The sequence below is a fragment of the Hippopotamus amphibius genome, chromosome 3 (genome assembly GCF_030028045.1).
Source record: "Hippopotamus amphibius kiboko isolate mHipAmp2 chromosome 3, mHipAmp2.hap2, whole genome shotgun sequence".
Lineage (NCBI taxonomy): Eukaryota > Metazoa > Chordata > Mammalia > Artiodactyla > Hippopotamidae > Hippopotamus > Hippopotamus amphibius.
In genome coordinates, this window is record NC_080188.1 from 57,176,088 (window position 1) to 57,192,007 (window position 15,920).

Sequence of the window (15,920 nt, forward strand, 5' to 3'; positions counted from 1 at the left end):
TCCAGAACTTTTAGGTTCCTGTGACCCACGCCTGGTCTTGTCTTCTCTTTCAGACAACAAGCAGATTTTCACATGAAGGAGGCCAAGAGGTTGAAGGACAAAGCAGAATTAGTGGTCAGTCTTGGCTCTTCCTCCCTTTGGTGGAATGTTTTCTGATAGAATATTTGCCGTCTCCTTCTGCTGTATTCCGTATCACTGACCATGGCACAAGGTGGGGACGGGAGGCAGGGCTGCCTGGGGCCTGTTGTTGGCCACAACGTACGCAGGATCAGCAGGGTCGGAATGAGTGAGGGGTGAGGGGTTCCTAGTGAAGTGATTTCATTGATTTCATTGATGCAGTCTGATCATGAGCAGATAAACAAAGTGCTAGTTGCACATTTTATATCTAAATGAGTGAAAGTTGACCTACCTAGTATTGTTTTATTTAGTATACATTAGGGCTTCCTTGTCCTATTGAATCAGTTCTTTGGGTGTGAAAAACAACTCTTGGTTATTGAAAGCTGGTCAGTTTGTTTACCCCAAAACATTTCAAGAAGTGAGGTAGACTGTTTGCATTCCAAAATTATCTGAAAGCCCTGGAGAGACTAACAGTGAACAGCAGACCAGTGCCATCAGATGAAATTTTAAGGTGAAGGTGGTGATTACACTGTTGGTAAACATGTTTTAAAGAAATGAACTCTCTTTACCTGGTGGCTGTTGGACTTTCCCGAAGGTGGTGGTTTTGTTAATTGCATACATAATCACATATGCTTTTATTTTTCTGCTGCACTATAGTTATATAATGCTTGCCCTTTGTCACATTTAAACGTCTAAGACTCTGGGGCTTTTGTTTACTTCATGTATTCCCCACACCAAAACCTCAGCAGATACCATTTGTTGAACTTTGTACCACAGGAGAACAGTGTCAGTTGCCTTGATTCTGCCAGGTGAAAACCTAACCACAAACTCTAGAGGTCAACAGGGATTGAATCAGATCAGTCCATGGTGGCCTCAAATCCGAGCCCAGTGTTCTTCAGCCTCCATCTCTAGACTGGCATCTGTGCTCAGGCTAGGGAGGGCTGGGCCAAGACCCTTTTTTCAGGTCCCCGTTCATTGGGGTAAATGTTTATTGAGTCCTTACCATGCTGGATACTGTAAGTGGGTCAAAGACAAATTAGATACTCTCTCTCAAGTGACCCTGTACCTGGATGACCTCAGTCAGCATGAGGCCTCAGCACCAAACAGGTGGTGTCTTCCTAACCTCTTCCTTTCACTTCTCCAAGGCTGTTGCTAGAACTGTGTGAATCTTTTGATCTCTGTCAGCTAGTTATCGAAAATTTATCATGACATCGGGCACTAGATTCCCTCACTATTCAAAGAAGATTAATACTCCAGGAAACTTTGTTTTTGTGTCGCTTTTAATCTGTACATGTGCACATCTTCTTTCGCACTTCCTATGGCTATTCCATCCCATTTTAATAAGTAATATTAGCTCATTCCACTCTCAAAATATGCCAGTTTGGAGAGACACCTGAATGGCCAGCCTCTTCATAATAGTCTCCTTTAATTGCACAATGTCTCAAAGATGTCCTTCTTGCATTTCAAATAGCTACGTGCACAACTGAATACAGACGAGTGTATTTCACCGCTATTCTTATTTTACTTATTGTTGAATAAGGAAATTAGAACACTGCTAGTTTAACACTGTCTCAGGAGATACATAGATTTATCACAGGAATATTTTCATTATATTAACTTCACAAAATACTTAAGGTAGATGCTGGCAAATCACTTTATTATAGTTTCTTTTGTTTCTACTCTAAGGCCAATATAAAATCTTGGAAATCCCATGAGGGAGACAGTATTGAATAAGTAAATTTGAAGAGTTAAATTCGCACCAGTGAAGCAAACAATAAGGCCCTATACTGTTGATTATTTGGGGCATGCTGATTTGATTTTTAGTCTTTCTGTCACTAATTTTCTGAGCCCAGGTTCTCTGGAAATATATGTATATATTTTATTTATTTTTTTTTTATTTATTTATTTTTGGCTGCATTGGGTCTTCATTGCTGCATGAGGGCTTTCTCTAGTTGTGGCGAGCAGGGGCTGCTCTTCCTTGCTGTGCATGGGCTTCTGATTGAGATGGCTTCTCTTGTTGCAGAACATGGCCTCTAGGCTCGTGGGCTTCAGCAGTTGTGGCATATGGGCTCAGTAGTTGTGGCTCTTGGGCTCTAGAGCGCAGGCTCAGTAGTTGTGGTGCATGGGCTTAGTTGCTCTGCGGCATGTTGGAAGTCCCGAAAAAAATATTTTTTTTTTTTTTTCCCGAAAAAATATTTTTAAATCAAGATTGTTTTTGTTTTTTTTGGTTTGTTTGGGGTTTTTTTTGTTGTTTTTGTTGGCCATGCCATGTGACATGTGGGATCTTAGTTCACCAACCAGGGATCAAGCCCATGCCTCCTGCATTGGGAGCACGGAGCCTTAACCACTGGACCCCCAGGGAAGTCCCTCAGGTTATTTTAAAAAAATAAAATTAAGGGCTTGCCTGATAGTGCAGTGGTTAAGAATCCACCTGCCAATGCAGGGGACATGGTTTCGAGTCCTGGTCCAGGAAGATCCCACATGCCGCGGAGCAGCTAAGCCCATGTGCCACAACTGCTGAGGCTGAGTGCCACAACTATTGAAGCCCGCGCACCTAGAGCCCGTGCTCCACAAGAGAAGCCACTGCGCTGAGAAGCCCACGCACCACAACAAAAGAGTAGGCCCCGCTTGCCACGACTAGAGAAAGGCTGTGCGCAGCAGTGAAGACCCAATGCAGGCAAAAATAAAAAATAAATTAATTAAAAAACAAACAAACAAAAAATTAAAATTAGCAGCCATCTTTCTTTGCTAAACCTTTCTTTGCGGGTATGTCCCCATCTCTTTACTCTCCACTTGCATCTTTACGGTTTTCATTCTTTCTTTTTGAACTTACCAAGTTAGAGGCATTAGCAGAAACTACAGCCTTGCAAATGTGTTTATCAGTTGCTCTTACAGCATATGCCATGTGGAGAGGAAGAGTGGAGGTGCTCATTACATTCTCGGCTGAGTTGGCTGAATTCCACTAAGTGACAAAATGTGTATTCAGGTTTAGATGGCCATCAATATCTGATTGCATTCATATTTCTACATTCCTGTTAAGGGACTCTGAAATTTTATCCTTGCTGGCCCAGGGGATCACCTTGTGCCCTTAACCCAGACTCCCAAAGGAGATGACCTGTTGGGCTCTAAAATACATAAAAAGATTATCATTTGACATGCTAAGATGCTGATAAACCGTAACATTTTTTACTTATTAAGAAATAAACTTTAACACATACAAAGAAACTGTGTCTACATTATTCTAGATGTGTAGAATAACCTATTTCCAGGAAAATCATATAATGGGTAATTGCACACTAGTAACAAGGGGACCATGTGCTTAGTGCCTTAGTTTGAATATGTACTTTAATAAGGTTTTGAGAGTATAGTCTTAATACGAGATTGTTGTTTCCTTCTTACTGAAGTTTTGGTAAAAGAAAATTCTCAGTAGGTCAGAACTGACGGGCTCGGGTTATCATGTTGAGCTGGTTTGTTCTCACACTTCTCTCTCGCCTTAGTTAAATTAAGACAGTGGAGGGAAGTTTCTGTAAAGAATGTGTGTGAGAAACTAAGTAGAAGTCCGTTTTAGGCTTAACAATGACCATTTCTTTGCCCACAGACGGACAAGGTTGGGAAGGCTTTTAAGTACCTAGAAGCTGCCTTGTCCTTTATTGAGTGTGGCATTGCCATGGAATCAGAAAGTCCAGCGTCCAAGTCTGCTTACTCCATCTACTCCGAAACCGTAGACCTCATTAAGTAAGTGCCACCTTATTTTGCCTTCCTCTTAAGTACTTCTCTGTTCTCACCTTTATTGCTTTAATCCATTTGAACTTTGGTATGAAGACAGCTTAACAAAGGGGAGTCTTTAAAAAGTTAATGATCCAGGAACTTCTGTGGGTTTTTTTGGTCATAAACTAAAATTGTATTCCAGATGAAGTGCTAGAGCAGAATAACTGGGTTCGGTTGCATCATTTTGCCAAGTGCACTGTGAAATGCCAAACCCTTCAAGGAGAGGTTTGTTTTTTCCAGTTTTACTTTCTTATCAGGTGCCCGCTCATCTCAGCTGAAGCTCTCGTCCTTGTTTATTGCCTGCTTTGTTTCAAGCAGGTGGACAGGTCAGAGAAAAGACATGTCCTCGCCTAAATTTCTGAATGGCCTGAATTATTGCTCTGAAGCCTCATTTTTCTTCTGCGTTGCTGTCATGTCTTCATGTCTTCAGGAAAAATCAATGTAAAACCAAGACAAACATAGTGTCTTTGTGTCTGGGATTTTCTGACTGTCTTTTATTAACCTGATGAACATTTATATTTTCCTGTAGATTCATAATGTCATTAAAATCCTTCTCGGATGCCACAACACCAACACAGGAGAAAATATTTGCTGTTTTATGGTGTGTATTTTTTTCTTTGTCTAAATAGTGTTACATTTACTTTTGCATCGCTTGATATTACAAAGAGATTTGGGTATCTGTTTTCTTAAAGTGAAAATGATAATGAAAAGTGAATCCATACCAAAAAGTGGTAGGATGTGTGGTCAAGGGGTTCATCCCACTGATGGTTAGTTATTATGAAATGGTGTCTACGGTCGTTTTACTGATGACTCAATAGATGCTGTGGTCTTGTGACTTAAATTACATCCTTGTATATTTGTGTTGTTTCACCAGTATTTACTTTTGACAGTAGTGTGAACAGCGCAGTGAGATTTTTGACATTGTTCCTTGTGTCGATGAGGAAAAGCCAGTATGTTCATTAAGGTGGAAAAGATTAGGTGGCTCACTCAGTAGTAGCGATACTCATGTCTCCGAGGTACTGCTTCCCTTCAGCTTATGTTTATGTTCACAGCATGCGATGCCAGTCCATTTTGAACATGGCGATGTTTCGTTGTAAAAAAGATATAGCAATAAAGTATTCCCGTACTCTTAACGAACACTTCTTCAAGACTTCTTCCAAAGTTGCCCAGGCACCTTCTCCGTGCATCACAAGGTAACGAGCAGTCTAATTCAAATAACTTCCAAAATTAAATTCTTTCTTCATGGATCACTTGCTGTGACTTTGTTTCAGAAACTGTAGACATCCATGGGCTGATTTGCCCCTTCAGGCGAAATCATTAGCACATTTCTACCTTTTTGAGGAATAGTTAGAAATCAAGGTTTTTGCTGGTTAGGTAACATCAAAAGATAATTACAGAGAATATAGGGTCCAGATTGTGGAGCTTTGAGGATATTTACATACGCCCAGTAATACAGAACAGGCAGAGCCAGCGAAAGCCCTTTCTCCTCCTATACAGCACACCGTCTTGGCATGTCAGTAAGCAAGAACTTTCCAGAACCAGTTGCCTCTACCTTCTCCAGGATCTGTAACAGTGATATTAAGAATGAAAACAGTTATCTCTAGTTAAATTTTTTTCCCTCACTTTGTGAACTGAAATTGCTCATCTATTCCATAAGCTATTGAAAAACAGAGTCCTTGTGCCAGGTGTTTTTCAGGTGAAGGTAGAATTTTCTTCCCTTTAGTATTTGCCTAGTATTTTTTTTTTTTTTTTTTTTTGATCATACTCCTTGAAAAGCTCCCAGTTCTGATGGGTTTTGCTATTTTAAGATCACGTAGAAGATTGCCCCATTTCCAGCACATTCAAAAGAAGAGATTCCCATGTGGCCTCTCTTTAAAAAAAAAAAAAAAAAAAAAAGTCCTGATTGAGAAGGAACTTCTTTACCTCTGAAAATTTTCATGACTCCTACCTCTACGATATGATTCTAAGTTAATAGGTGATCACTCCCATGATTTTCTTTTTTCTTTTTTGGTTATCCATTAAGTTAATAAATTAATTTTTAAAAGCTCTTTATGGAAATATAATTGCTTTACACTGTTGTGCTAGTTTTTGCTGTACAACAAAGTGAATCAGCTGTATTTAGGCATATATCCCCATATCCCCTCCCTCCCGTGACTCCTTCCCACCCTCCCTGTCCCAGCCCTCTAAGTCATCACCCATCATCGAGTTGATCTCCCTGTGTTATGCAGCAGCTTCCCACTAGCTATCTATTTTATATTTGGTAGTGTATGTATGTCACATGATTTTAGATCACTCCTTCATCATTTGTCCATCACCTTCCTTGTAGCAAACTTTGTCTTAGATGCAGGGAAGCAGCAGTAAACAAAGTAGACAGGAATTGCCGCCCTCGGGGAACGTCTGCTCTAGTTCTTCGAAGTAAACGTGCTGCTGGGGACACGTAGGATCCATTAGAATTCCTGCAGCCCAGGGGCAGATGTGACTGTGTCATGAGGCCACTGCTGCTGCCCCACCTTTCCACTTCATGTGCATCAGTTCATCCCTCTGAGTGACTCCTCCTGTGTTTCTCACTTGATCCACATCAGGGGACTTGTGCACGTGCAGGTGGGAGGGGACAGTCACTAGGAGAACAGAGTGTCCCCTGATGCCCAGGTCTCCTCATGGGCTGTCCTCTGGTCAGTCAGTTACGGGCTCAGCGGGTGTTTATCCAGAGTACCTCCTGTGCTAAGTGCTAGAAATGCAGAGATTAGGAACACATGGTCCCTGCCTTCAAGGTGCTTGTGAGGCAGGAAAAGGAATAGACAGAAAAGTATAGGGAGATGTGATAAATGCGAAGAGACAAGTCCAAGTGGTGACAGAAAGGAAGCTGTGATGTATCCCCAGTGTCTGAAAGAGTGCCACGTGCAGAGTAGGAGCTCAGTGATGTTTTTGACTGGCTGAAAGAATGAATATATCGGAGATGAGGACCATTTTCTCAGGGGAGGTATTGTTTTCCCAGGAGAAGTTGGAATGGGGGGTGGGGAGACAAGGGATTCCAGGCAAGCGAGTAAAATATGTAAAGGGCCTGGGAAATACACTTGGGATACAGATTTGCCCAACTGATTCTGTGTCCAGTGAAGGACACCTTACCTCCATCCAGTTACTTTTTCCATTTGGGGGGCCCCACCCCACTGTGTTTTATGAAATAAATTTCCAAAATACTGAAGGTGCAGGTTGCCTCTCTGGCCTTGCAGAAGTGATTGTCATTTTGGCAAGTACCTACTAAAACCTTGTGACTTGGCCTGCAGTTCCAGAAACGGGAGGTCTGGGATCTGGGAGTTCAGGGGATTGACTAGTTCTGTTTTCTTCCTCCTTCCAGAAGCACAGGCACACCATCCCCCCTCTCTCCAATGCCTTCTCCAGCCAGCTCCATAGGATCCCAGTCAAGTGCTGGCAGTGCGGGCAGCGGGGGCGTGCCCGCCACCATCAGCACCCCCGTCACCATCCAGAACATGACGTCTTCCTATGTCACCATTACGTCCCATGTCCTTACGGCCTTTGATCTTTGGGAACAGGCTGAGGTCCTTACCAGGAAGAATAAAGGTAAGTGGATCTGTGGTGGTTATTACTGGGCCATGGGAATTGGGAAGCGAATGACATTGTGTTTTCTGTTCGGTGTTTTGGCCTTTTTGTTTGTTTGTTTAATTAAAGTGTCGTTGATTTATAATGTGTTCATTTCTGCTGTACAGCAAAGTGATTCAGCTGTCCATATATATACATTCTTTTTCATATTCTTTCCATTATGGTTTATCACAGGATATTGAATATAGTTGCCTGTGCGATACAGGAGGACCTTGTTGTGTATCCATTCTGTATGTAACAGTCTGCATCTGCTAACCCCAAGCTCCCAGTCCATCCCTCCCCTCCCCCTTGACAACCACAAGTCTGTTCTCTGTGTCTGTGAGTCTGTTTCTGTTTCATAGATAGGTTCATATGTGCCATATTTTAGATTCCACTTAAAAGTGATGTCATATGGTATTCAGCGTTCTCTCTCTGACCTAATTCCCTGAGTATAATTTCTGAGTCCATCTGTGTTGCTGCAAATGGCATTATTTCATTTTCATGGCTGAATAGTATTCCATTGTATGTATGCACCACATCTTTATCCATTCATCTGTTGGTGGACGTTTAGGTTGTTTCCATGTCTTGGCTATTGTGAATAGTGCTGCTAGGGGTGCATGTATCTTTTTTGAGTTAAAGTTTTGTCCAGATATATGCCCAGGGGTGGAATTGCTGGATCATATGGTAGTTCTATTTTTAGCTTTTTGAGGAACCTCCGTACTGTTTTCCATAGTGGCTACACCAGCTTACATTCCCACCATCTCTTCAGTGTTTTAAAGAAAAGGAAGTATATAGCTACTTACTCTTCTCACATTTTCTCCATTCTGTCACAATTCTTTCTTGAGCTTTGTGGCATGGAGATGGATTTCTGTGACTAGGTCTTAGCAAAATTAAATTGGAAGCGGCTTTAGCACCTTGCCCCTTCGGAAGTTTTGGTATCATTATTTCACCATGAACTGAAGTGCTAGCAAAAGGGCAAAGGAGATGCGGAAGGAAGGTCATTGGCTGTCCCCAGGCACAACACATTTGAGATGGGAAGTAGCATAACCTAAACTACTGAGCTTATTGCTTGTTTTCAGTATACGTTAAGAAAGATGGTTAGCAACAGTATAAGAAATAAGGCTTAGTAAATATTCTTGAGTCTTGTTTAAGAAGGCCCTTGGAGAAATCCATGGTTTAGGAGCTGGTCAAGCATCCTATTAGAGGAACTGCTTGGTGTCAGTGCCAGTGACCACTGAGTAAATGCTTATATGTAAATACCAGATTAAAGCCTTGACGTATTCGTTCCTGGCTATAGGGAAGAAGTTGGCCAGCTGGCTGTGGCCGCAGTTTCCTCATAGCCTATTAAAACTTTATTTTCTTTCTTAGCAAACTAAAGATGCTTTTTTAACAGGTTGGGTGTGTTTGTTTGTTTGTTTTCATTCACGCATCCATTGATCCAGAAGTATAAATTGGGTATTTTCCATTGTCAGCCACTGTGCCAGGCATTACAGAGTCAACTCTAAAACAAACCTAGTTCCTACCCTTTTAGACCTGGGAGGGATGTGGAGAATTAGCAAACCATTACAGGAGATTGTGATTTTTTTTCTTTTTTTCTTTTTTTTGCTGTGCTAGTTGAAGTACAGAATATTGTGGGGATATAGTTTCTGAAACTTTTCATGCTTTCATTTTTATCTTTGTGTGTGCGAGTGTGTTTACATGGTTTTGGGTCTGCTCTGTTTGCAGAATTCTTTGCCCAGCTCAGCACGAGCGTATGTGCCCTGGCCCTCAACAGCAGTTTGCTCGACCTGGTGCACTATACACGACAGGGCTTTCAGCGGCTAAAACAAGTCACCAAAACACCTTAATGGAGGCCCCGGTTGACTTGATGCCTTGGGAACTTCTTTGCACATTGGAAGCCTCAAAACAGTCCAGACTTTTGTCTCATCAGGATACCAAACTCAAGAAGAGAAGCGCCGTGAGATGGCCAGGACATTTGTTCACTGCAACTCAACTGTGGAATCACTGGTTGGACAGGATGGTTTTGCAGAAGCAGAACTGAGGAGGCTGGCCTCAGAGATGATCTTGCCTTTCCTAACTAAAGGACAGAAGTGCAATGTAGCCTAAGTGGGCGTATGAATGGTCTAGAAACATTTCTGTATTTTTTTAACCAGCAGGATGCGAATGAAATGAGGAGGAGCAATTTCAACTCTGAAAACAAATTCACATCATCTCAGTAGCCACGTTAGTTCATCCCCAGAAGGAAATTTTTTTTTTTTTTTTTTTTTTTTTTTAACAGTGCATTGTGGTGTAGGGTTTTGTGGGTGAATTCTTTTAAGTTTTGGGAGAAATAATTGTTTAATAAATTCTAATGGTCGTCTATAAAACATAAGTTGTGAAGGACTCCACTGTACCCATCTTTCTGCCAGTGAACAGTGGCTTTGATGATACCAGGTATGGTCCTAATTTAGAAAATTGAGCGCAACACCCCCCGGCCCCGGTGCCTGGATGCTGCACGTGCAGCCCAGCTGCGACGTCTCTGGTACTGTGCTGGAACGTGGCCCCGTCGGGCGGGGGAGAGGAGCTGCGGCGCTCGGGGACGCCATCCCCATCTCCAGCCCCGTCTCCACCCACCACGGGGGACCCGGCGCCGCTGCCGTTCCCACCGCCTGCTCCAGTGAAAGACAGTCACGTGGACTGTATTCTGCATTTTCTCCTTTGGGGAAGAAGGAAACCAACACTGATCCGTGACCAGATGGTTGAAGTGCTTTTTAATTTTTGTTTAAGTAGAGCTGAAATTTGAGGTGCTGATCTGTGGTCTATAGTTATGTGGTAACTCATGTTGTCTAACCAACTCAAGAGTTTTGTCAGCGAACAAAGAAAAATGAAATTACTTCTTAGAGAGGCTATATTTTTCTGCTACGAATTACTTTATATTTATAGCAAAACTAGACGTTGAGAGCCCTTGATTGTCTGGGGGAAATTAACTCCTTGAGAGGCTGTGGAGATTTGGGGTGGTTAATTAGACTTAAAAAAAAAAAAAAAAAGTCACCGCATGCCTTCACTCCAGAGTGTTCTCAATAAGTAGATTTGATTAGATTCAAGAGGAACTGTGGCCTTCCCGTAAGTTGTTATTGCCAGATTCTGTACCTTAAACCAAGTTTATTTTGAGTGACCTGAAGTTGGAGGGGGTGGGGGGTGGGACGGAATTCCCACATAGCCATAAGCACAGATCTTTTTCACTGAAACTTTGAGGGTTATTATTGGAAGCATTATTTTGAGTGCAGTGTTTTTTAGAAGCCAATTCATTTTATCCCTTTTAGAAGTAGAATCTGCACATGTATTACAATGAGGAGTAAATGTTATCGCTACAATTGGTTTAGTTTTCTCCCTTCATCCCATTCCGCCCCCTACGTGTTTCCTACCAAGCATGTTTGACATTGTCATATTTATTTATTAGTGAAGAAGGGAGTACCATCTTTATTTATGATGAAGAGGTCTTAGGTCCATATGGTGAATGTAAGAACTGTTTGGGTAATTTGGTAACTCTATAAAAGGGCTGTGTAGAGGATGGGAGTGATGCTTATTTTTCACAATATGAATTGTTTGTGTGAAGCTGTTCCTTCAGCATCTTACATTATCCAGCCTGTTCTTGGGTTACCACTGGCTAGGTCTGTTACCTCATGTTTAAATTAAAGCAAGAGAATTACAGCAGTGGTAATATCTGAGCATAAGAACTTGATGTGCGATCTTGATGTGATTTCATTTATTGATGTTCTAAAGCAGAGCCGTGGTCCTTTTTAAACTCGTTTAAAAAGCAGCCTGTTGTTAAATGAACAGTGATTGCCTGGTAGGTTGTATGCTTGTGGCACTGTGTGTCCATCTCTTACATGTAGGAGACGAGACACCAGAACCAGAATCAGGCTTATGTGGTTACTTTACATCTTTTTTCCCCCTTACTCCCTTGGCCATTCCCGCCCCCATCACTCCCCAGTACAGGCCACCTGTCAGTTTGGAAGGGTGTGTCCTTGAGAACAGGTTCCGACTGTGGCGAGTGTGTGTGTCTTGTCAGGAGCCACAGTGCCCGCTTGACTGAAGACATTTCCAAGTCAATTTCTCAGCCATTTCTAAAAGAGGTGATTACTTTTTCAGTGGCCTTATTCTTTGTGTGTTTTTCCCCCTGACCTTTGTATTAAAGATTTTATTTGTCCCTTTAGAAACTAACAAATTTGCAGAGATCAGTTTGTACTATTTTGATCATGGAATATTTCTGATTCTTACTGCAGCATGCAATGTACCTAAAAGAATTCTTAATGGCTCCTTTTAAAATAGAGTATGTAAAAGGGTAGTGGCTGATGAATCCTTAATGTTCATAAGGTCTTTTTGCTGTTACAGTTGTATATCGAAATCTAGAAGATTTTTAAGTCATTTGCACTTTTTCACTGCATGCTTAATTTCCAAAGGCAAAATCTGTGTTGTGGTAGATAATTGAAAGGACTAGATTATAAAATTAAGCCTTTGAATATGTGAAGTTCTTATAACAACCATAATAGTACACACTTCACAGTGAGACACAGAACATCTTGAGTGAAAATGGAGTGTAAAAATCTTGCCTTTGGCACTATAGTTTTGTGTGTGTTTGTGTCTGTCTGTCTATCTTTACTAGGAAGTGAAAGAACCCTGTCTTTTTTACTCTTTAAAATGTTGAATGTTTCTGTCCTTCCTGGAGATAATTAAAATGTGAATCACTGAATTTAAGATTTTAGCCAGACTAAGGGCCCTGATAAACAATGAGAAACACTTCACTGAAATGTACCAAATTACACTGGGTTAAGAATGTGAAAACATCAGCTATATGCCTGCTGTGGTAGAAGAGTGGGAGGGTCCAGCTGGCATATTTTCAGGACAAGAACTACAATAGGAGAATGACTTAGCTGATGCTATGATTTAATCACAATACTGAATGTGAAAAGCATCTGATTTTTTTTTTTAACAGAAGGACCTTTATTTTATAATCTGTTTTGACCAAAACCTTTATTTCCCCTAGACAAATTGAACCACACTTATCTCCCTTGTTCTATATCCTTTAATTCCTGATATCAGGATGTTTAGAAGCTAACAAACTACCCCTTTCTGGCTGAAAACTTGGCTTAATTGGTACCTTAAATATTATTGTTAGTAGTATCAGGAGTTTACTTTTTTTTTTTTTATGATTCCTGTTCAATAATTTTTTGAAGCAAAAAAGAAACTGTTGTGCCCTCCAAAATGAGCAAAACTCTTATCTCTGATCTATGAAAGGAAATGTGTACACACACACACACACATACACACACACACACACACAGAGGCTGGCTGAATTGGATATATTTATCGTGCCTTTGTTGACCAAACCTAATTTTGGAATAATGCTGTATTTATTTTGCCATGGCTGTAAGAGATGTTAGATGGGTCTTGTACCTTTTTCTCTTCTGCTTCATGAAGTGTATTTGAGGTGTATTTTTGCATCTTTAGGTAAGTGAATCAAATAAGGCTTGATTCCCTATCTCCCACACAGATTCTCCTTTTTTCTTAAGGATTTATTTTCCCAGACACTACACAAAATCTGTGACACACTTTGCCACTTCATCTGTTACACTCTTTACCACTGACCAGCAGTATTTAAATCTTGCTAGAATATTTGGCCTCCTTTTAGAAACACGCACGTGGAGATTTGCTCCCTGTGGCTGTGGAGGGGTCAGGATTGTTGCGGTACTTGCTCCTGCTTGCTCTGGTGGATTGCCTCTTTCGTTTTTGATCCTACTTAGAATCTGTGGATATAAGCTTTTTCCCTATATGTTTGTCATGTTGTTTGTGGGAGGTGGAGCGGCAGAAATAACAAACATGGTGTTGGGGAGTTTCCTTCAAACGTTGCAAGTGGTATTTCTACCATGTAAACCTCAAATATCCAATCCCGTTGCGTCCGTCACCAAAAATCTGAGAATGAATTGTGACCACTGGCCATACTCTAGTTTTTATTTATGAGGCGTTGACAAGCACCGGCTACCACCTCTCTTAAGGTGGCTGTAAATTTCTCGTCGTCCTGGGGAAAGCCACACTATATTCTGTTCAGCGGTGTGTGGGGTAGCAACAGGTACTGTGATGGGTTGAGAAGTGCCTGTATTTCTCTACCCAAGAAGGCATGAAGGAAACTTACAGCTCCCTGGAAGCCTAGAGATTACTGTATCAGCCTGGAAGGACAAGGGAATAAGACCACTGGCCTAGCCGCACTGGTCAGACCAGGCAGTGGCTTACCTAAGGAAGATAGCTTGCTTTGCTTAAAAGTAGATGTTTAAGCAATGCTTAACACAGGCAGTATTAACTTTTGTTAACTTTTCATAACAAAAGGCAGTATTCGCCTTTTGTTCAGGCCATCAACATGTGTTGTTAAAATTCCTGCACATCCCCTCCTCAGATAGCAAGTATACACTGTTCATGTTGGTGTGTGTGTTTATACACGTGTGTCCCAAATCTTGTGGGGTTTTTTTTTTTCTTCTGAATGTGATCATGTTTTGGATTATACCTGAGCAGGGTTGCCTTTTTTTTTTTTAATTTATTACCATTATATATTATATTATATTATGTATTTTTTGCTTTCTTATAACTTTAGAGCAAAGTCAGATCTTGGTATTATTAAAATTGTTTAAAAAAGAATAAATCGTCCAGTTGATAAATGAAGATCACTGGTCTGTCTCTAAAATAATATGAATTTTTCTTTAATTATTGTGTAATAACGTGCCAGCTGTCTAGTCCACACAATGATTTTGTATGTAGGATAGGGAAGCCGTGATGCGCTCAGTGGGAAGATGTGCAACACAGATAAGGGGACTCCATGTGTTTTATCTGCTTCAGCAATGGAACTGCAACTTGGGGCTTTTGTGAATAAAATTTAGCTGCCTTGTATAGTCCTTTGAAAGAGACATACGTGATCTGTGAGAATTATAGTTTTCTTTTTTTAGAAGAAAAATTTGCAAAAGATCTTTCCAAAGATAATGTGCCACAGATCTTTTGTTTATTATCCTGTGTAATAAGGATTGATTGCTGTTTAAAAAAACATGTAATTGTTCGTCTTCAAACTCTTTACTTTTCACAAGATCAAGCTGTAAAAAAAAAACAATAAAAATTTAGAGAAATCATTGGCGTGGAATCCATGCTTTCACTTTGCCTGAATAAAGTAATTCCTAAAATTGCTGTATGGAGTTACCACTTATAGCCAAGGAGTGTCTCACATGGAATAATGTGCCCTTATTCACAGTATGTATTTATTGTTGAAATGGGAAAGGGGCGGGCAGAGGGTAGCTCATCCTCCTGTTCAGTTTATTTTCAAGATCTCAGTCACAGATTAGCATAACACTACCAGTGTTGCTTATCCTAACGTCAGCTGCCAGGTGTAACAGTGATCACATTTGCCTATTTTCAGTTTGTTTGCTGGGTATGGGTAGACATATTTATAGAATGTTGGTATTGGAAGGAATCTATGGGCCATCTGGTTTCTCCTCCCTTTGCCACTCCAAAAGAAGTAATACTCTAGATGCTGAAATATGACTTCCTAAATTTGAATCCTGGCTGTCTGGTTTGCTGTGTGGCCATGCACAAGTTACTTAACCTCTCTGGGTTTCTTTTCTCATAAACAGATTTGGTGTCTACCTAGTAAGGTGCTGAGAATCACGTTGGAGAGTGCTTACCATAGTGCCTCTGCCATGAACACTCAGACTGGTGGCTTTTTTAAACTTACTCCCTCCCCTCACTGCACCACAGTATCCCAACAGGTGACCCTCCAGTCTGACTGAACACTGATAAAGACCTTGCTACCCATCTCTTCCTCTTTGATTTTTTTTTTCTTTCTTACGTTAGGTTGACCTCCACTTTATCGGTCCTAATGAACAGGGACCCACCTTTGGCAAGCTTACGGTAAGAGCTGACAAGCCAGCAGTAACTGTGGTAAGCGTGCAACGGCAAGTGTGGGGAAGGGAATGTTTAGTCCTGTTTGAGAGGAGCTACAGGGAAGAGCGCGCACTTGAACTAGGCCTTAAAAGATGGCCATAAAACCTATTCTGGGTTTTCACTGTTTTCACAAAAACTTTCCATATCATATCTTGTCTATTACAAATTCTCAGTAGTTGTCCACTGCATGGTTTTACCAGTTTATGTAGCCAACCCCCTTGTTAAACACTGAGATTATTTCTAATTTGGGGATGGTATAAAGAATGTGCCCATGGCTATCCCTGAAGCAAGTTAGTAGAGCAGATTCAACAGTATTTCACCATGTTTTCCTTATGTAAATGTGTATGTGTATACTTACGCTGAATTCCATCCCTAAAGACTTCAGCATGCATTTCCTAGGACATTTTCCAGCAGAACGACGATACCATTTTATCAGCTAAGAAAATTTCTCAACATCTAATACTCAATTCATATTAGAA

The 15,920-nt window shown here is 41.0% G+C and overlaps 1 protein-coding gene across 10 annotated transcripts in view; it reads left to right on the top strand.

Moving 5' to 3' along the window:
- The window catches only part of AFF1 (ALF transcription elongation factor 1), a 188,245-nt gene extending 172,708 nt beyond the window's left edge, over positions 1–15,537 (top strand). For 9 of the 10 annotated variants that reach the window (XM_057725856.1, XM_057725858.1, XM_057725857.1 and 6 more), the window contains 6 exons: positions 54–114; positions 3,716–3,852; positions 4,415–4,486; positions 4,938–5,078; positions 7,241–7,464; positions 9,208–9,851. In XM_057725856.1, coding sequence (XP_057581839.1) covers positions 54–114; positions 3,716–3,852; positions 4,415–4,486; positions 4,938–5,078; positions 7,241–7,464; positions 9,208–9,329 — 757 coding nt within the window. In that variant the 3' untranslated portion in view covers positions 9,330–9,851. Of the gene's footprint in view, positions 1–53; positions 115–3,715; positions 3,853–4,414; positions 4,487–4,937; positions 5,079–7,240; positions 7,465–9,207; positions 9,852–15,351 lie in introns of those variants that run through there. The other variant, XM_057725861.1, reaches the window with a different exon arrangement.
- The last annotated feature ends 383 nt before the right edge of the window (positions 15,538–15,920 follow it).